The following is a 19,941-nucleotide window of genomic DNA, read 5'->3' as shown; positions in this document are numbered from 1 at the left end:
ATAGCATTTATTACAGTACAGAAACTATTCTGCCTTATATGTGATAAAAATGAAAAAAAAAAGTGTTTGTAGTACATTAACAAATCATTTATTGTTTATTGTCCAACAGTGTATCTGATTTCTAAGCCAATTAAAAGAAAGAAATAAGAGAAAAAAATAAAGTTTCCTATATTCCTAGTATGTATATATACACTGTATATATGAAATGGTATGAATACTTTCGCAAGGCACTGTGTGTGTGTGTATATATATATATATATATATATATATATATATAAAACATTTATGTCCCCCTCACTTCTGAAATGATGGGTATGCACCTGTATATAGTATACACGTGCTTATATACTGTCTATACAGCTAAGCACTTCTTATGTGTATGTTCTTTATGGGAAAATGCTTATGCAATTTAGCTTATTGGGTTCATATTCTGGTCGCAGCAGAAACGGCGACAAACGATCGTGACTCCTGGCACGAACTTTGGCACCTGATACATAAAAATATACAATAATAATAACAATAATAATAAATAACACACCTGTGGGAACTTTGCCTTAATATTTTAAATCACCACCGCACGCCACTGAGAACAGTGTAGTTTTTACCGAGCAAACAGCAGAAACGGCGAGAAAAACCGTGGCAGCTGCCAGAGCCGTGGCACCTGGGGATGCCACCGGAAGTGGCGCTGCGACCTGCCACTGTCAGGGAGAGCGCCAGCTCCTGCAGGTTTATCTTTTGTCATACTATTGCCTGCCCTGAGCTGTGTCCTTGAAAACACTTCATATAGAGTACAGTACACAGTAAATGTCACAATCTAACACGTGGTATTTTAACAGTCAATTATTATGATGGCCTCTCTTATGTCTGACTATTAAAATGTTATATTTCTCAACCAACATTATAAAACCATGTCAAAATGAAGAGACGTACTCATAACATGTATTGTGGGGTAACGTTAAACAGGCTGACTGTGAGCAGTTAAAACATTAAGATTATTTTAACTTAATTAAAATGGAAAAACAATGAGTAATTAACAAGCTTTCACAACGAACGTGCTACAGTTTATTGTGCTGTCAATAATTCATTACAGGCTTATTATGCTAACAATTCATTTTACAGCATTAGAGGCTAATATATGATGGCTATGAATTCAAGACTATTTAGCAAATCACGATCACTTCGGCTACGTTAACTTTCCAATGAAATGCATCACAATTGTTTTTAATGTTAAACAAATAAAAATGTATTCACATTTGATACTCACACTCTGACTGTCATCCATCTTCGCTGGTCCTCTAATTCGGTAGGTGGCGTTGTCACTAAAAACCTAGTGTCCTAGAAATGCGGTCCTAGGACTGCGTTCCTGAAAATGCAGCCTCCGGTTTTGCAGGCAGATGCTACTCCCCTTTTGCGATACAGTTGAGAGGAATGCGTCGCAAAGTTCGTTTATTTTATGTTCAGCTGTGATATTGCTCTGCTATTTCAACCTTCAGACTCTGGTCTCACTGCAGATTCAAATGAGCTTTTTTAGGTAACTCTGACGCAACACCTGTGTAGTGCATGATTTCTAATGAAAATAAATTAAATAAACTTTCAACACTGTATAGAGTTTCTGTTTTACTGTCCAACATCTGTATGTGATATATGTGTCATATTGACAATCTCTCAATTTTCAGTGAGCTTTCGTTTTTCAGCCGAACTGGTATCGAGACTTTTATTTTGAAATGTAATCTTCGTGAGTGTAGCTAACCTTACCACTACGTACTTCACGAATACACAGAGAAACATTTTAAAGATTTCATTATTCATAGGCTGTAGATGTTTCAGGATGAGCACATTGCACAGCAAGTCCCAAATTTAAGATGTGGAGCTTCGGATCCAAGCACTCAGTTGGTCTAGTATAGACGACAATACCACTGTAAGTACAAGAGCATCACAAATCTGAGAGAAATACAGTTAGTCAGTTCCGCGTTAGCTGGCTAGTATGTACAAGCAGCTGTCAAAAATCTGACTTGACAGCAACCCACAATAGTACGTTAGTTTATGTACAATTTGCGTTTTTAAAACGATATTTTGAAGATATGTTCTGCTTTTTGCATACACTATTTTCTATTAAATAAACACCACGGTCCTTTCTATTATGGTACCAGTATCAGTTTGTGTCTCAAACTTAGCGAGCTGCTTACCTAGACAGCATATGTGGACGTCATTTTCCACGCGCTTATGATGTGCTAAAGTGTTGTCTAGGTAGGCAGCTTACTAGGTTTTGAGACACAACCTTAGGCATCGCTGCAAATTGGAGTTACTGCAGTGCTCTGCAGCATATCAATCCATGAAAGAGGGTTGTTATGTGTGTCTTCATATAATGCATTTCAGCTTCATTCAGTTCAGTTGTTTTTTCTTGTATGTTGTAGTAGCAGAAGCTGATCAGCACTTGAATGAGGGTCTTGTAATGCTGGACTGCAGTGGCTGTGTCATTCTTTGGAAGAGGATCCAGAGATGAATATATTCTGAGATATTATGCTGTGCCAAAGCAGGACTCATTCACCTCTCAAACTAGTGTAGAAATGCTTCATGAGCATTGCAAGAAAACTGTCCACTCACAGACAGACAACCTGGGGACATCATAGAAGCCTATTTGAGACGAGAATATTCAATATCTATAATATACATCTAGAGGCATATCATTTGGTCAAGATGTTTTCTGCTCTGAAGAAACTCGTTGGCTCTGAGCCGACTGGTCAGGTAAAGGACAAGAACATCCCTGCTGGCCTGCAGTCAATGAACCAGAGTCTGCAGAGAAAATTTGCTAAAGGGGTTCAATACAACAGTAAGTCAAATGCCTGATGAGTTAAAACCCTCAGGGGAAATGTATTATTAATGATAAATAATTAGAACGTGCAAGTTTTTTTTAGATTGGTTATAGTTTATTTAATTGTTTTGATGTTTCTTTCCTTTGCCTCAAATTCTTACCAAGATTTAATCCATAAAAGGCCTACATATTGGACTAAATCATAACACACACAACATGTCACAACAAATCAAGTCTTGTGTTGCTGGAGCCCATGGGCACTGTGTTCTAGAGATAAGACTATTAACGCAAGCTCTAACATGTTATGTGTGGTCTTTCAGTGAAGATAGTTATTCGAGGAGATAGAAACACTGGAAAAAGCACCCTGTGGCATCGGCTGCAGGGTAAGAAGTTCCAGGAAGAGTACATTCCCACTCAGGAGATCCAGGTCACTAGTATTCACTGGAGTTACAAAAGTAAGCTTTTTTTTTTTTAATAATTTTAACAGGCTTTTGTACTAAAGAAGTGAGTTTTATTTTTATCTAATTAATTATTTCTTTCCATTTATGCATCTTAAATATGTCAAAATAGATTTACATCAAGGTAAATATGCAGTCTGTCAGGTAGAGGATAAGTAGATTAGTTGTACGGCTTTAAATGGCCTGTATCAAACGTTAGAGGCCTAGTAATTGATCTAGAGTTTGCTTTCCATCTGTAACCTGTTGGCTGTAATTTACTCTGAGGCATCCTGCTTTTGATAGTGGGCATGACTGTACTTGTATCCAATATGTTACTTGTGCTCATTGCAAAGCACTTCTGGCAAAGTAAAAATGAAAGGAATATTCCTCCCAAAAAATGAAAATCCAAGATTTTGTTTCTTTATCAGAACAGAATTTTTTTATCAGCAATTTGAACCCTGATTCTGATGGCAGTGGCACACATTCACTGCAGAAGATCCAGTGGTTAGCAAGTGATGTAACGCTAAATTTATCCAAATATGTTCTAACAAAGAAAATGGATGGTCTGGGGGTACATTTTTATTCCTTTAAGAAAAAAGTAAAAATCAACCAGTAAAATTCTGAGGCTGTGGAAATTTGTATTTGTACTGCCGTTACTTGGAATCACTGCAAAAGAAATGCATTGAAAGCAATGTAAGGAAGCGACCTCAGTTTTCCAGACCTGCTCAAATTCTTGTCATTTCTCTTCAGCTACTGATGATGTGGTGAAGGTAGAGGTCTGGGATGTGGTGGATAAAGGTGAGTTTCCTCCAGTCTGTTTCAAATAAGTTCTCAGCATTCAGATCAGGTGACTTTGTAGATGTTATTTTCATATTTATCATAAGGCTGGAACACACTACAAATGTTTTGCATGGTTTTGCAGTCTGGAGGAGTCAGTGCTAATTGTCAGATTTTAGGCAGTCAAAGTTGACATTTATTTTTTGCTTCATCGTGGAGGACACTTTAAACATGTTTTATATTATAAGCAAATTTTAAAACAATGTTTTCATTTGTCTCATGCGTCTTCTAGCAACAAGGCACATGTTTGTGTGTGAGCTTTGGAATGACTTGAACGTCTGCTAGTGTGTGACACTCAGCTGTTTATTGTGTGATGTGTGTAAGTCTGGAAGTGTAGTTTTCAAAAATCTGTTTTAAAATTCATGTAGTGTATTCTAGCCTTTATGCAAGTTTAGTGTACAGGTACTGCATGTCATTGTTTAATAATTCACGTACTCCATCTCATTCTGACGGTCATACATGAAGCCATTTCATCCAGCCCCCCTTCATCCCCAGTCATATATATATTAATGGTATTTTTCTTACTTGCTGTCCAACCAGGCCAAAAAATCCCCCTTCCAGAAGGTGTAGGTGAGAAACTTCAGAGATTGTAGACTTTAGGCTGTGACTTGCCTGTGCTTGATCCGTTTGTTCTGTTATCTGAGTGCCAACATTTTGTGTTGACTGACTTTTCGCTCGCTGCATTCTGGCAGACTAAAAATGTAACTAGTCTAACATGTTTGCTGATCTAAAAAACGGAAAGTGAAGATGTGCACTGGTGATACCCAGATACCACAGAACACCAACTCTTGCTAAAGCCACTAATGTCGCTTCCTTTATGAAAAGGAAGAAGCCACAAAAACAACTGTTTTTGATGCTGTTTTTGAAGTTAGTGAAAGTTGTCAAATTTGATGTATTCTTACAATATTTTGGCTTTGACATTCTCTAGGAAAGGGGAAAAAGAGAGGTGAAACCTTGAAGTTGGAGAATGAGCCTCAAGAGGTAAATCTATAGTGATAATCTATCAATATCTATCAGGTTTTTACAGTTTCACTACTATTTTCAAGACTAATAATAATGCAAAATATACCCTGAGCACCAAATAAGCATATTTGAATTATTTCTGAAGGATCATGTGACACCGAAGACTGGAGTAATAACTGCTAAAAATGCAGCTTTGCTGCCACAATGAATAAAAAACTTTTTCAAATATATTAAAATAGTAAGCAGTTATTTTAAAGTATAAAAATATTATAAGCATACGAGAAAAAAAAAAAATAAATAAATAAAATAAGCATAAGCATTGTCTCTGTGCCTTTAGCAGACGGAGAGTGAACTGGCCTTAGATGCTGAGTTTTTGGACGTGTATAAGAACTGCAATGGTGTGATCTTGATGTTTGACATCACCAAGCAGTGGTAAGTGAACAAAGACAATCAGCATCTCTAATTCTGCTTCTCCATCATGCAGAACTCACAACAAGCACTTTGTTTTTCAAATCTATGCTTTTCATGATCCAATAGGACTTATAATTACATTCTGCGGGAGTTGCCTAAGGTACCCACTCATGTGCCTGTGTGTGTACTTGGAAATTACCGGGACATGGGAGAACACAGAGTCGTTTTGCCTGATGAAATCCGTGACTTCATTGTTGGCCTTAACAGGTAAGATCATTGCGGTCAACAAAAATGAATAAATTGACCCTTTCTACTGTCTTATACATTTCTGATCTTTTTGAAAACAAGTGATCAGTTTATCCATTATTACAAAGAGAAAAATATCAAATGTCTTCATAGACTTTCTTTAAAATAGTATTTGACATTTGCCGCTTTGTTTTTAACCACTTAGTTTCACGATCCATTCATATACGTTGTTTATATTTTGTAATGTTGAATTTAAGGTTAGAAAATGGACTTGTATTATTCTCAGTGGGCTTTATTAATTTTTGATGTCTCTGATTTTGTAGACCCCTTGGCTCCTCTTACATCCATTATGCAGAATCTTCCATGAAGAACGGTTTTGGTTTAAAATATTTGCACCGATTTTTCAACATTCCATTCTTGCAGCTTCAGGTAAGCAGGTCAATTTTCTAGCCTAGAATGTCTCTTCAAGGCTAAAGGTTTATTCAAATCAAACCTCAACCAGCTACCAGACAAAGTTAGTGGTCATTTGTAATTGTTAATATCATCTAAGCTCAATAATATGTCATGTGCCCAGCACAAATGAAATCAGTAATCACAGAAATCTTTCTCTGCATGTTTGCCTGTATCTCTGTTCTCATTATCCTAGTCGTTACAGCTTTCATTGAAAGGATAGTGAATGAAACTTTAATTTTAAGTTCTACTGCCAACTTCCACAGAGAGAGACCCTGTTACGACAGCTAGAGACCAATCAGTTGGACATTGATGCCACGCTGGAGGAGCTAACGGTTCAGCAGGAGACAGAAGACCAGAATTATGAGATGTAAGAACTAAAGAACACCCCACATAAACTTCCTGTGGTTTAATTCCATCTGCTGGACAGTCAAAATATTATTCTAAATCAAATATCAGCAACAATCCATGCAAATACAGCTATGCAACTGTTCAAAACTTTGGAGTCACTGAGTTTTTTTAAATTAGTACTTTACACTTATACACTCATTTTAAGAAATGTTATAATTAGTTTAATTAATAACTGCATAAACCAAAAGCAGCTGTAAAGACATTTTTATATTCTATATTAAAAATTCTTTCTTTTTTTTTAAATAAAATGTTCTATTTATTGGAGGAAAAAAGGTTTGTCACGGTTTCTAGAAAAATATTAAGCAGCACAACTGGTTTTAACATTGATAATAGTAAATTTTTTTGAGCACAAAAACCTTTGCCATCACGGTAAGAAATTACATTTTAGAATATATTAAAATGGAAAACATTTTTTATTGTAAGTGTTTTTCACACTATCTTTTGATCAAATAAATGCAGACTTGATGAGCATAAGAGACTTCTTTCGAAAACATTCAAAAAATCTTACCAACCCCAAACATTTGAACAGTAGCATACATTCCTTCACCAAAAATTACTTTGTTGGGCTGTTTATGAGAATTATGAGAACATCCACAACTGCCTATTTTTAGGTTTCTGAACTGCAGCCAGTGGCGTCTGACTTTTATGATACAGTAGATGTCTGTTATAACTTTCAGTTTCCTGGAAATGAAAGACTGTCGTAGTAAAGGCTACAGCTCTCCCGGCCCTGCTAACGGACAGAGCCCCTCCTCAGGCTCGCAGTCTCCCATCATTCCTCAGAGTGGATGCTCCACCAGCAGCTCCAGCCCCTGTAGCCCCCAGCAGCCTCCCATTCCCTCCCAGCCTCTGAAGTCTCCATCCCCCTCTCCGTCCCCTCCACCTCCCCCTCTCTCCTCAACCCAGGCGGCTGTGACCTCTCCCTCCCCTTCCCCTGCTCACCCCGGCCCAACGGTCTCTGCTCCAGCTCAGGCTTCTGCCTCTGCTCCTCAAACCCAGAAACGCAGCTTCATCTCCCGGCTCTTTGGCTCCACTCCTGCCCAGGATCCACCAGCAGTCGCCCAGGGTGAGTTTTAGCACGGTGCTTCTACCTGCAGTGATTGTAAGCTCTTCAACCAACAGCATTTTTGACATTCTCAAATTTTTCTTGGATATTGTGCCATAAGACAGCTGTATTAAATTTTCAGTGTGCTTGTCGTATTAGAAAACACTCAAAACAGAAGCATCGAACTTTTATATGGGACTAAAAACAGCTTTTATGTATTTCCTCTTCAAATGTTCAGTGTCTCAGTGACTCATTGTTAAAGGACTGCTCTAATGCTATGAACTGCAGAAGAGATTTGAAGGCTAACAGGAATTCACACACACACACTCAGAGAGATTTTCCCTCAAGCGAGACCCACAAAGCCGTGAAAAATGGGGAGGATTAGGACTCGTGCACATCATAAGGATGTGTTGTGGATCAATAGAAAATCACAAGACCTTGTGCATTCCTGAGTTATGGAGAGGGTTTTATTAGCTCTTGCACACCACCTAAAGGAGCTAACAGTATCCATTTCGAAAAAATAAGATTTTATTATATCAATTTTTTTTTCGTGCATTACCGTTCCTCTTGATTGGACCTTATTGTAATTGCCGCTGTTCATATATTTTTAATGTAAGATGTTTTTGCCCCAGATCATGTGACCTCTTCTTGGATTTCCACAGAGCCAGATCCAGTATCTGCAGCGGCTCCGCCTACAGTACAGAGCGTGGATGATTTTGTGCCAGACGAAGGACTAGACAAAAGCTTCTTGGAGGACAGTCTCCCTTCTAACCCAAAACCAGCTATGAACACCCAGCCTTCTGCTGCGGGCCCTGCAGATAGTGACAGGTACATCAAGGGTATACTAAAAAAAGGCATTCTTTGTAAACTTTTATTATGTGATATGCTATTTACAGTATGCACTATTCAAAAGTACACTATACCATTCAAAAGTTTGGGATCAGTAAGGTTTTTAAAATGTTTTTGAAATGATTATCTTATGCTCACCAAAACTGCATTTGTTTGAGTAAAAAGAGTAGTATTGTGAAATTGAAAATAACAGTTCTAATATATTGTACAATGTAATTTATTGCCGTGATGAAAAAAGAACAGCATATATTTAAAGTAAAATTTTTTGGTAACATTATAAATCACTTTACTGTCACGTTTTTGATCATTTGCTGAATAAAGGGTTTTATGAATTCTTTAAAAAATTAATAAAATAAAATATTCTCTCCCCAAACTTTTAACTGTTGTGTACTGTTGCATGTAAATTAACTCTTACATGTAATGGTTTCTTTGTGATTTTGTCTGAGACAATGTAGCTGATCAGTACAAAAAAAGTTGAATTTGTGAACATGTTTATTTTAGTGATGGGGAAGGAAAGGACGGGAACCCCATGGTCGCTGAGTTCCAGGATGATTTGGACCCTGATGATGCAGAACTTGAACCCAGAGCTTCTATCCCGACTAAAGACTTGGACATCACTCTCTCCAGTGATGAGGAGGGTCCAAACCCTTCTGTAGCTCAGGATGAAGATCTGAACCCTGAACCTCACCTGTAAGCGTAGAATCCTGGCTTTCATTATTGATAAAATGAAACCATATTAATGAGTGAGATCTTAATGAACTTGTAAATAGTCGCTGAAGCAAGTTTAGAATTTTGTTTGTGTTGTGGGCAACATTTATTTTGTTTCCTGAACAGAGTCTGGTTTTCATGGTGATTGTTTATAATATTTGTTTATTCAGGGTGGCTATGGATTCATTATCACTGGAGGACAAACCAAAACCTATCCACAAAGAGCCATTGATCCAGGCCCAGGAGAGTGTCAGCAGTCAGAACGTAGAGGCTTCCATTCTTAGTCCCACTCCGGTACACAATATACAGACACAGCAGACAGCGTCAGAAGCAGGAGCCCTGTCAGATCCCCAAGCACAGGTTGTAAAACAGAAAGAAAAATCGGCTCAGGTGGAGTCCTCTGACACAGACCCTGACGAGCTTGTGGCCAAACAGATGCTTTCATTTGTCATGGATGACCCTGACTTTGAAAGTGAGGAGGAAGTCATGCAGAAAGTGAATAAGGTAATGAGTTGATGATGATGAGCTTTGTAGTTCATGTTTTTGGTGACTTGTCTGGATGGATTATTTATAAACGACCTTTGCTTTTTTTGTTTTGTCCAGGAATCTTTCCCAGTCAGAGATGATATTCCTGATCTATCCGATGATGACATCACCGCAGATAAAATTCCTGAGCCCGTGAAACCTACTGTACTCTCCTTTAAAAGCAAGAATGACAGTGACCTCTTTGGTCTAGGAATCGAGGAAAAGTCCATCAAAAGCAAAGACAGCAGCGAGGAACAAGATGGCAAGTCATTGGAATAAACCAGTTTTTTGTATGGAGAATATTAGCGATAGACGATATAACAGTCAATATCAGTTTTTCTAGTGATTTTTGAATGAATATATTCAAAATATTTTATGAATAATAGATCATTAAAATTACATTATATGTAAATATTATGTTAACACATGATTAAATATGTTAAATATACACACACATATTTGGAGTCATTAAGATTTTTTTTTTTTTTTTTTTCAATCAGTAAGGATGCATTAAATTGAAGAAAAAAGTGAGAGTCATTTATCATGTTACAAAATATTGTAACATTATATTCTATTTCAAATAAATGCTGTTCTTTTGAACATTCTATACATCAAAGAATCCTGGAAAAAAAACGTTTTCACTTTTTCCACACACACATTAAGCTGCACTGCTGTTTTCAACTGTGGTAAGAAGCAAAGTTTCTTGAGCACCGAATGATGATTTAACAATGATTTCTGAATGATCATGTGACACTGAAGACTGGAGTAATGGCTGTTGAACATTTAGCTTTGCCATCACACAAATAAATTACATTTTAAAATATATTAAAACACAAAACTATACATTGAAATTGTAATAATATTTCACAAAATTACAGTTTTTACTGTATTTGGATTAAATAAATGCAGCCTTGGTCAGAATAAGAGACAATCTAAGAGAAAATTTAATGTAGTGTATATTTGCATCAATAAACGCTTTCTACTTTTCTTCTCGTAGAAAACGAAAGCAAACATTCCAAGGAAAAGAAGAAAAAGAAAAAGAGGATTAAAGAGGTGAAATATATTCGATTACAATCATTCAAAGATGAAATTGCAGACTCTTGTTTTATAACTACTTTGTATTTCATCTCAGGATGATGACAAAAGCAGCAAGAAGAAACACAAACACAAGAAAAAGGAAAGAGATGAGGCAGGTGTGACCGCAGATGAAAAGGAAAAGAGAAAAAGGAAGTCGCGAAGCAAGAAAACTGATGATCTTGAAGCTTTTCTGGCTGGAGAAGGCGGCTCAGCGAAAAGAGAGGAGGGTGACTATGAGGAACTGTGACACTCTGTCTCTGCTAAAGAAATGCATTCGTACCACAAGCTTGAAAATGTTCTCGTCAAAAACCACAAAAACTCATGCTTTCTTTAGCAGCCCAACACGTGACGATGACTGACAGGTTACAAATCGTTTCATACTGGTTTTCCATGTGCTACAAACACTTGCCAATCCACCTTCCATTCCTGAAGAGTTTGGAATGGCCGGCGTAGTTCACGCTCTTTGGGCTCAAACTGCAATAAGTGAAAAAGCCATGCAAAATTGTTACTTGCATGTAATTTGACCTTTTACGTTTTTTGGATTGAAATGGACCACTTTCTGTCATAACATTGTGTTTTCTGAATGTTTACATGCTCGCTTTTATATGGTTGCAATATTTTTGTCATCACATATGTGAACCACTACCACTCTGATACAATGTTTTTCATTGATTTTATTGCATTATTAGTTGCCTTGTATATGTGGATGAATTGGTATTTATGCTCAATAGATGTTCTGAGAGCTTGGCTTTGTGTAGTTTTGCCGCGTGTTTAGTGTTTGAAATAAATATACTGTATTTCATGGTAGGATTATTTGTTTTTCCAAAATATATCAAGAAAAATATTTTAGAAATATAAAGAATTTTGGTCAATACATGCACTCATGATGGGGGAGTAGTTGCAACTTTAGCAGACTTGACTATTTTTTCGCAATCTTTAAATCAGGAAATGCCTTAAAGGAAACTATGGTGAAAATGCAAGACTTTAAAGAGCTCAAATAGACTAGTTAAAAGTGTGCTTGTATAAAACAATGACATCTATCTACTGTGTAATTATGCAAAATTGTGTTTTAGTTTTTTTATTAGTTTTTTTTGTCTGTAATTATGCCATTTTGAATTTTTGCACTCCATCATTTTTGTCTACCTTATTGTTTTATGATGGTAAATTACAAGAAAATATATATAATGCATTGTCTCATCTGAGTTTTTATTTTTTGGCCTAGTTTTTGATGAAATCACTGTTGATTAAAACTGTGCAGTTGCTTGAAAATTGAAATCAATACAAAAATACTAGAATATTTTTTTGCAATGTTGCTGGGTTGTTTTTTTCTCTTTTTTTCAGTGAGGCTATATTGCATTTTCGAAGTTTGTTTATTTTTTATTTTTTCTCTTGTACCAGTAATGAAAGAAAGTTAGCAAAGACGGCAGACAATGTTCAACTTCATTTTAGCTTCAAGTCTGATACAGTGTGTGCAGTGATTAAAACAATGAAATGGTTGTTATATATGCATCCTTACATCAAAATTGTGTTGAATTGTGTTCATTGATGCTTTGTTACATTGACATTTGTTGTTTTTTATATAAATAAAATTTGATCAGTTCAGGCATATTATTTAAAGGAAGAAAACATACACGTGTGTGTGTGTGTGTATATATATATATATATATATATATGTATCCCTATAAGATAAACATTGAATGACACATGCAATAACAATAAGGTTATTTATAAACACCAAATTGTAAATTTATTTACATAACAAATGAAACATTATATTGTCATGCTGCTATTGTCACTGTGAACCTTTTTGTATTTAAAAGAAAAAAACAATTATAAGGAATTACAACAACAGAAACTACATTTACACTCAATGGAGGCTTAAGTTAAACAATATTTTGTTTATTCTTCAGTAAAGGTGACGGCCTCATTCTTCCACTGCTTTTCTTTGGCATGTGACATCATGTAATGTGTTATGTTGTCTGCAAATTGGATAATTTCAGTTAAAAAACACATTTTGATGTTATTAGCGGAGACTAAATGAGATAAAAATGAACCCGTGCGCACTTACCTTTGTATCTCCATGTTTTCCTATGGTCAGCAAAACAGAGTGATGTAATCAAATAAAAACAAACAATTACAGAGGTTAAAGATTTTTTAGTATTGAGGTTTTTAGTTTTGAGGTGGTTTGTGAGGACTTACGGTTTGAATAAATGCGAGTTGAAATGATCGTCAAAAGGAGCAAAATAAATAAAATCCAGCGGAGGATGGACCAAACAAAGTTAAATTGAGCTGTAATTGAAATGATCATAGATTAATAAATTGTAAAAAATGATCTTACTTTTAGTAAAAGACAATTAAAATGCTGTGGTGAAAATCTGTTAATTAGTTAACGTTACAGTGAAAAACAGTAAGAAATCTAACGGGGCATTTCATGTACTTAAACAGTAAAATACCCTTAAATTTACAGTTGTTGGATGTGAAAAAAGTTGTCTGAAATTCTCAAAATGTGCTGTGTGACACTTCACATTTGATATCTTTGAGGAACAAAACAGAAGTCCATCTGGAAGATGTAATATTAACATTAGCTTATATGGATTGATGAAATATAGCCTATGATTTTTACTACTTAAATCCTTAAAACCTTAAATGTTGCTACCGTAGAGTTTCAGTTACCGCAATTGCTTTTTTTTCTGTACCGTAAATTCCAGAGATATTAAAAAAAAAAAAAAAGCAATTTTAGAAATTTAAAATTAAAAACATGCTGAAAGTATTTTTTAACATGGTGCTCTCTTACACTCAGTAAACCATCTAAAGAGAAACGGAGAAGTAGTATTTCGTCTTACTGTTGGTAAAGTAATCCTCGGCCAGTTTAACGATGAAGTTGCCTTCAGTCATGAACCCACACCAGTAGACTCCATCCCCTTGGGTGAGTGTCTTTACTGAGACGGTGAAGGACTTTCCATCATCCTCCACAGCTATGTTGCCTTGGTCCAAAGCGTTGACACCTGGATGGAAAGAGAAGCCCGTACAGCAGTTTTCATCCTTAGCATCTCTTTTGCACCACACCCTGGGCCTGTTAAGAGATATATTCTTGTTCTCATAGGAGCAGATGAGTTTCTGCATATATTCAGATGTGCTATGTCCTGTGGAGAAAGATAAAGTTGACCCTCTGTGAGATTTTTATCGGGTATAAAATCTGAACAAATGTTGGACAAAAGCTGTCCTTAGAGCCTTTGGATTGTTTATGTGTGTTTTGACCTTACCTGTTAGAATCATTAGCAGAAATGCGGTTATTAGATTCATGATGACCGATGGACGACAGTGCTGTGAGTCTGCAAGGAGGTACTGGTCTTAAATGTTGTAGAAGAGGAAACACATACAGGAAATAACTCACCACAAACACATTTAGAAGGAACATGCCACCAGTTCTCTATTTTCATTACGCAGCCAGCAGAAATCACTCTAATGGTCATTTGTATCATTTCATGGACAATTTCATAAATTGACATCTTGAATTGTTTGTTTAATTTTTGTTTTTCTTTAGTTTTTAACGCTTAAAGATTTTTAGGTCTCTTATACTTCTAATGCTCACAAGCTGCTTTTATTTGGAGACAAAAACTGTAATATCAGTAGGCCTAATAGGTCTATTGTGAAATATTATTACAATTTAAACAGTTTTATGTGGTGGCAAAACATTTCTAGCAGCCATTTCACAGTCTTCAGTGTCACATGATTCTTCTTAATCTTAAATAATTTGAATATGCTGATTTGGTCCTCAAGAAACATTTTTTATCAGTCTTTCAAACAGTATTTTAGTATTAGTATTATAGTAAATATTTAATTATATTACAATTTTGGTGAAACCGTCTTACCTTTCAGTGTTTATTAATTGATTGATTGATTGATAAATTGAAATGAACAGAAAAAAACTGCATTTACTTGAAATCAGAAAACCGTTTCTGCTATTGCTCCTCTCCAAAGACTTAAAATATAGGCCTACTGGGACTGTCTCGTCGCGTATAGCCATAGTTGAGGCTTGTTATGACCAGAGCCGCTCTGGTTATGACAAAAACTCTGGTAAACAAGGAAAAGCGTATAGGACACAGTGTTAGTGTCACTACTGATCAATTTAATGGATTCTTGCTGTAGTTTCTATCTATTATTGGTGATTTAAAAAAAAAAAAAAATCTTTCATACTAGCAATTACTAGCTGTTCCCAGAAATGAAAGACCCCAAGTTTGCCGCTTTCTGACACGCACCCACGGGGCAAGTTAAGAACTTTTATTTTGAAAGGTCGTGACACATTTGTTCGTTGTCAGTGATTGGATGAGCGGATTGACCAACAGGAAGTCGTGATAATAGACTGTAAGGCTGAATTGTCACGTGTAGTTGTTCAAAATGGTAAGTACAACATAACGCGTTTAAATTATCCTGATAAAGTCAAATTTGTTAGACGTATTTTTGTTTTGCTTGTAATTCTTTTAACGTGGTTTAATGTTAATTCTCTCGCGCTACATAGAGCAGTAGTTTATCAAGCCAGTCATTGCTTTCATGTTTGTGTTGTAGTGCTCCATAAAGTGTGATGGATAGATGAACACACAATAACAGTGTTATTTGTTATAAAAAATGTCAACCAACTTTTTAAAACTAATTGCCTAATAAACCTAAATATTCTTTGGCCATAGCCACATTGTGACTGTCTGGTTCGGTGGGAATATAGTACCATTTGCCATGTCTTGGTAGCTAAGTTACGTTGCTAACTATTATTTATCTTTCGCAGTTTAATGTTAGGGCATAAATGTAGGTTTGGTCATTTTTATTTTTTTAATGGAAATTATTTTTTATTTAACAAGGATGCAATTTATCACAAGTGACTATTCATTTGTGTTTTTATGGGTACGTACGTGTGTGTGTGTGTGTGTGTGTGTGTGTGTATATGTGTATAAGAGCATTTATGTTGAAAGTTTTTGTTACTTTTTGTTATGTAGAGTTAAAAGCAATAAATGTCAAGCTTTTCACAAGTGTATTAATCAGCTGCTTTCAAGATTTATAATAATGTTTCTTGAGCACCTAAACATCATATTAGTATGATTTATGAAGGATTAATTGATACTGAAGCCTGGAGTAATGACTGCTGAAATTTGGCTTTGCTGTCACAGGACTAAATTACATTTAAAAATAATACAAACCCGATTCCAAAAAAGTTGGGACACTGTACAAATTGTGAATAAAAACAGAATGCAATGATGTGGAAGTTTCAAGTTTCAATATTTTATTCAGAATACAACATAGATGACATATCAAATGTTTAAACTGAGAAAATGTATCATTTTAAGGAAAAATAAGTTGATTTTAAATTTCATGGCATCAACACATCTCAAAAAAGTTGGGACAAGGCCATGTTTACCACTGTGTGGCATCCCCTCTTCTTTTTATAACAGTCTGCAAACGTCTGGGGACTGAGGAGACAAGTTGCCCAAGTTTAGGAATAGGAATGTTGTCCCATTCTTGTCTAATACAGGCTTCTAGATGCTCAACTGTCTTAGGTCTTTGTCGCATCTTCCTCTTTATGATGCGCCAAATGTTTTCTATGGGTGAAAGATCTGGACTGCAGGCTGGCCATTTCAGTACCCAGATCCTTCTTCTACGCAGCCATGATGTTGTAATTGATGCAGTATGTGGTCTGGCATTGTCATGTTGGAAAATGCAAGGTCTTCCCTGAAAGAGACGATGTCTGGATGGAAGCATATGTTGTTCTAGAACTTGGCTATACCTTTCAGCATTGATGGTGCCTTTCCAGATGTGTAAGCTGCCCATGCCACACGCACTCATGCAACCCCATACCATCAGAGATGCAGGCTTCTGAACTGAGCGCTGATAACAACTTGGGTTGTCCTTGTCCTCTTTAGTCCGGATGACATGGCGTCCCAGTTTTCCAAAAAGAACTTCAAATTTTGATTCGTCTGACCACAGAACAGTTTTCCACTTTGCCACAGTCCATTTTAAATGAGCCTTGGCCCAGAGAAAACGCCTGCGCTTCTGGATCATGTTTAGATATGGCTTCTTTTTTGACCTATAGAGTTTTAGCTTTAGTTTTTATACCCAATCATGTTGCCAATAAGTTGCAAATTGGTCCTCCAGCTGTTGCTTATATGTACATTTAACTTTTCCGGCCTCTTATTGCTACCTGTCCCAACTTTTTTGGAATGTGTAGCTCTCATGAAATCCAAAATGAGCCAATATTTGGCATGACATTTCAAAATGTCTCACTTTCAACATTTTATATGTTATCTATATTCTATTGTGAATAGAATATAAGTTTATGAGATTTGTAAATTATTGCATTCCTTTTTTATTCACAATTTGTACAGTGTCCCAACTTTTTTGGAATCGTGTTTGTAGAAAACAGTGTTAATTTGTAATAATATTTCACAATATGACTGCTTTTTTGGACTGTAATCTGTAAATCTATTTTCTGGACAGCTCGATGAGCATAAAGACTCCTTTTAAAAACAGAAAATCTTGCTGACAGTAAGAACAGTAGTGTATTTCCTACAATTCATATCGTTTCTGAACTATATTTTGTGCTGTAGCTGCGGCGAGAGGTGAGACTGAGAAAGGAATACCTGTACAGGAAAGCACAGGAGGACAGACTGTACACTATTGAAGAGAAAAAACAGAAGCTCAAATCAGCTTTAGATGGTGAGACTCCAGCCATATCTTAATCACCTTATCAAACTCACCTATCCTATCTGATATATATTGCGCTTGACTGCTTCTCATTTTACGCTGTTCATATCTTTTGCAGAAAATCGTCTTTTACCCACCGAAGTTCGGAAGGAGGCTTTAGACTTACAGAAACTGGTGGAGTTTGATGATGAGGGTGGAGAAGGTGACAATTTTTTTCTGTCACTTATATTGGAATCCAGTTTAATCTGCAACCATATGTAAACACATTTTGTGACATTATATAGGTGTTAGTTCTCATATGGATGATGAGTACAAATGGGCCGGAGTGGAAGACCCCAAAGTTATGGTCACAACATCCAGAGACCCCAGCTCTAGACTCAAGATGTTTGCCAAAGTATGTTAAATCTTATTATTCATATTCGACAGTAAGGATAAAGTGTTTCTTTGTGTGAATGCATGTAGTTTTACGTCGTTAACTCTAATCTGATGTTTTGTATGTTCATGTTACCATAATGATGCAAGGGAAACCGTCGACTATCAGTGGTTGTGGTTTATTTAGGTGGCATTCTTTTCTTTTTTTTTTTTTGCAGGAAATGAAGCTGATGTTTCCAGGGGCCCAACGTATGAACAGAGGAAACCATGAAGTTAAAACATTAGTACATGCGTGCAAAGCTAATAATGTCAGTGATCTTGTCATAGTTCATGAGACCAGAGGCCAACCAGGTATGGACTGTTATAGTTTTCATCTGTTTCCTGTTTTAGTGCACAGTGTATCAATACCTGGTAAACATTTGGTATATTATGAAAGTTTTTTTGAAATAGCTTTAATTGCATATCCAGTTTAATGTGCAGTACATTACATCTTTTATTTCATTACATTACATCTTTCTTCTGTAGATGGTTTGGTGGTGTGTCACCTTCCTTTTGGACCGACAGCCTACTTCACATTGTATAATGTGGTAATGAGACATGATGTTCCAGACATTGGCACCATGTCCGAGGCCTTCCCTCACCTCATCTTCCACAACTTCACGTCACGTCTTGGCCGAAGGGTGAGTTATACAGGAAATAATTTCTGGTATTCTTGGAAACAATAATAAAGTTAGTTTCTCATCCACACTACCATTCAAAAGGGTCAGTAATATTTTTTTAAAAAATGTAATGCTTTTATTCTTTTATGTAAAAATGCATCAAATTGATTGAAGGGCCAGTAAAGACATTTATAATATTACAAAATAATTCTATTTCAAATAAATGCAGCTGTACTTTTACATTTTCAATTTATTAAAGAATCCTTAAAAATGTAGCTCAGATTCCACAAAAATATTGAGTAGCACAATTGCTTAACATTGAAATGTTTCTTGAGGACAGAATGATTTCTGAAGAATCATGTGACACTGAAGACTGAAAATTTAGCGTTTCCATCAGAGAAATAAATTACATTTTATATTAAAAGAGTTATTTTAAGTTGTAATATTTCACAGTATTGCTTTTTTTACCGTTTGATCTAATAAATGCTGACTTGGTTCGTGTAAATGACTTCTTTGAACAGTAGTGTAGAGTGTTTAATATTCAGTTTCCTGTTTTAAAAAAATAAACAATTATTGTCTTACCATATGTGATAGAGAGAACGAGACTAGGCTTTACTGATTTTTTTTTTTTTTTTTTTTTAATTTCCGTGTGACTTTCTAAAAGCTTCTGAAAAGCTTCTTGGTTTAGTAATGGAATTTATGTGTTAAGATGAAAGCAAAATATTTTTTTCCTCTCTAGGTCTCTAACATCCTAAAGTATCTGTTTCCTGTACCCAAAGAGGATAGCAGACGTGTTATTACATTTGCAAATACAGATGATTTCATCTCTTTCAGGTGAGTGATGGTCTGTTAGAACTGTTGTTCTAAAGGTTTTGAGTCTAATTAAGAAGATTGGTTTTAATGACTTTGAAATGACTTTGTATATTGCAGACACCATACCTACAAGAAAACCGATCACAAGAACGTTGAGTTGACAGAGGTTGGACCCAGATTTGAGATGAAATGTAAGCAGCTCTGTTTTTTGGTTTGGCGAAGAGGCACTAATGTTCTCTGCTCATTATTCATTTGTGTTTAATCTTCCTTTTTCAGTGTACATGATCAAGCTCGGCACACTGGAGAACGAGACTACTGCAGATGTTGAATGGCGACTCCATTCTTACACACGCACTGCCAAAAAGAGAAAATTTTTAAGTGTGGAATAGCCCAATGTACTCATGAGAAACCTGCGTTGTTCTGTCAAAATGGACATTTTCAATGTAATTCCACCGATAAAGCGGTCTTTTTTCAATTTAGTTGTGACATTTAAAAAGATGGATGAATTTCTTTCAGTATTATGTTGTCACTTCCGCAAATTAAATGTTTTGTACAGAGTCACCTGAACATTAAAAAACGTTCTTTACATTTGTATGTTTTGTTTTATGCTTTTATTGTTTATCATTATTCCTTATGAAT

At 35.9% G+C, this 19,941-nt stretch overlaps 3 protein-coding genes across 9 annotated transcripts; 2 read left to right on the top strand and 1 right to left on the bottom strand.

Annotated features, from left to right (window-relative positions):
- Nucleotides 1–1,374: 1,374 nt before the first annotated feature.
- On the top strand, nt 1,375–12,374 carry rabl6b (RAB, member RAS oncogene family-like 6b). Of its 5 annotated transcripts, none has more exons than XM_058777562.1 (17): nt 1,375–1,531; nt 2,415–2,830; nt 3,133–3,267; nt 4,000–4,047; nt 4,627–4,656; nt 5,015–5,067; nt 5,387–5,481; nt 5,587–5,727; nt 6,030–6,135; nt 6,423–6,526; nt 7,245–7,630; nt 8,272–8,437; nt 8,960–9,148; nt 9,337–9,670; nt 9,770–9,953; nt 10,689–10,744; nt 10,824–12,374. In XM_058777562.1, the coding sequence occupies exons 2-17, from the start codon at nt 2,575–2,577 to the stop codon at nt 11,013–11,015; spliced, it is 2,475 nt and encodes an 824-aa protein (XP_058633545.1). In that variant the 5' UTR covers nt 1,375–1,531; nt 2,415–2,574; the 3' UTR covers nt 11,016–12,374. The 5 variants fall into 5 exon arrangements, with proteins under 5 accessions (XP_058633545.1, XP_058633546.1, XP_058633544.1 ...); XM_058777563.1 differs by lacking the exon at nt 1,375–1,531 and adding an exon at nt 1,728–1,918 and having other exon boundaries at nt 5,390–5,481; XM_058777561.1 differs by lacking the exon at nt 1,375–1,531 and adding an exon at nt 1,728–1,918.
- On the bottom strand, nt 12,191–14,829 carry si:ch211-102c2.4 (uncharacterized protein LOC568178 homolog). 3 transcript variants are annotated; one of them, XM_058777572.1, is made up of 6 exons: nt 14,708–14,829; nt 14,032–14,100; nt 13,612–13,911; nt 12,968–13,057; nt 12,837–12,856; nt 12,191–12,747 (listed from the first exon to the last, which is right to left on the bottom strand). In XM_058777572.1, exons 1-6 carry the CDS (start codon nt 14,793–14,795, stop codon nt 12,739–12,741), a joined length of 576 nt encoding a protein of 191 aa, XP_058633555.1. In that variant the 5' UTR covers nt 14,796–14,829; the 3' UTR covers nt 12,191–12,738. The 3 variants fall into 3 exon arrangements, with proteins under 3 accessions (XP_058633555.1, XP_058633556.1, XP_058633557.1); XM_058777573.1 differs by having other exon boundaries at nt 14,032–14,118; nt 14,641–14,781; XM_058777574.1 differs by having other exon boundaries at nt 14,641–14,780.
- Nucleotides 14,830–15,027: 198 nt separating this feature from the next.
- On the top strand, nt 15,028–19,896 carry imp4 (IMP U3 small nucleolar ribonucleoprotein 4). The gene is made up of 9 exons (XM_058777569.1): nt 15,028–15,169; nt 17,362–17,470; nt 17,577–17,660; nt 17,743–17,852; nt 18,049–18,181; nt 18,356–18,510; nt 19,229–19,323; nt 19,420–19,493; nt 19,579–19,896. Exons 1-9 carry the CDS (start codon nt 15,167–15,169, stop codon nt 19,689–19,691), a joined length of 876 nt encoding a protein of 291 aa, XP_058633552.1. The 5' UTR covers nt 15,028–15,166; the 3' UTR covers nt 19,692–19,896.
- The last annotated feature ends 45 nt before the right edge of the window (nt 19,897–19,941 follow it).

This window comes from Onychostoma macrolepis, chromosome 05 (genome assembly GCF_012432095.1).
Source record: "Onychostoma macrolepis isolate SWU-2019 chromosome 05, ASM1243209v1, whole genome shotgun sequence".
In the NCBI taxonomy this organism is placed as follows: Eukaryota; Metazoa; Chordata; class Actinopteri; order Cypriniformes; family Cyprinidae; genus Onychostoma; species Onychostoma macrolepis.
This window is presented reverse-complemented; position numbering and strand designations above follow the sequence as displayed.

Excerpts from the sequence above, each read along its gene's own strand:
- rabl6b (XM_058777562.1), top strand. The coding sequence starts at position 2,575 with ATGAGCATTGCAAGAAAACTGTCCACTCACAGACAGACAACCTGGGGA. Across the intron at positions 5,068-5,386 it reads TGGAGAATGAGCCTCAAGAG|CAGACGGAGAGTGAACTGGC; the intron begins GTAAATCTATAG and ends CTGTGCCTTTAG. Across the intron at positions 5,728-6,029 it reads TTCATTGTTGGCCTTAACAG|ACCCCTTGGCTCCTCTTACA; the intron begins GTAAGATCATTG and ends CTGATTTTGTAG.
- si:ch211-102c2.4 (XM_058777572.1), bottom strand. The coding sequence starts at position 14,795 with ATGGCTATACGCGACGAGACAGTCCCAGTAGGCCTATATTTTAAGTCT. Across the intron at positions 13,912-14,031 it reads TCTGCTAATGATTCTAACAG|GACATAGCACATCTGAATAT; the intron begins GTAAGGTCAAAA and ends CTTTCTCCACAG. Across the intron at positions 13,058-13,611 it reads CGAGGATTACTTTACCAACA|CTCAATTTAACTTTGTTTGG; the intron begins GTAAGACGAAAT and ends TTTCAATTACAG.
- imp4 (XM_058777569.1), top strand. Across the intron at positions 17,853-18,048 it reads GACTCAAGATGTTTGCCAAA|GAAATGAAGCTGATGTTTCC; the intron begins GTATGTTAAATC and ends TTTTTTTTGCAG. Across the intron at positions 19,494-19,578 it reads ACCCAGATTTGAGATGAAAT|TGTACATGATCAAGCTCGGC; the intron begins GTAAGCAGCTCT and ends TTCCTTTTTCAG.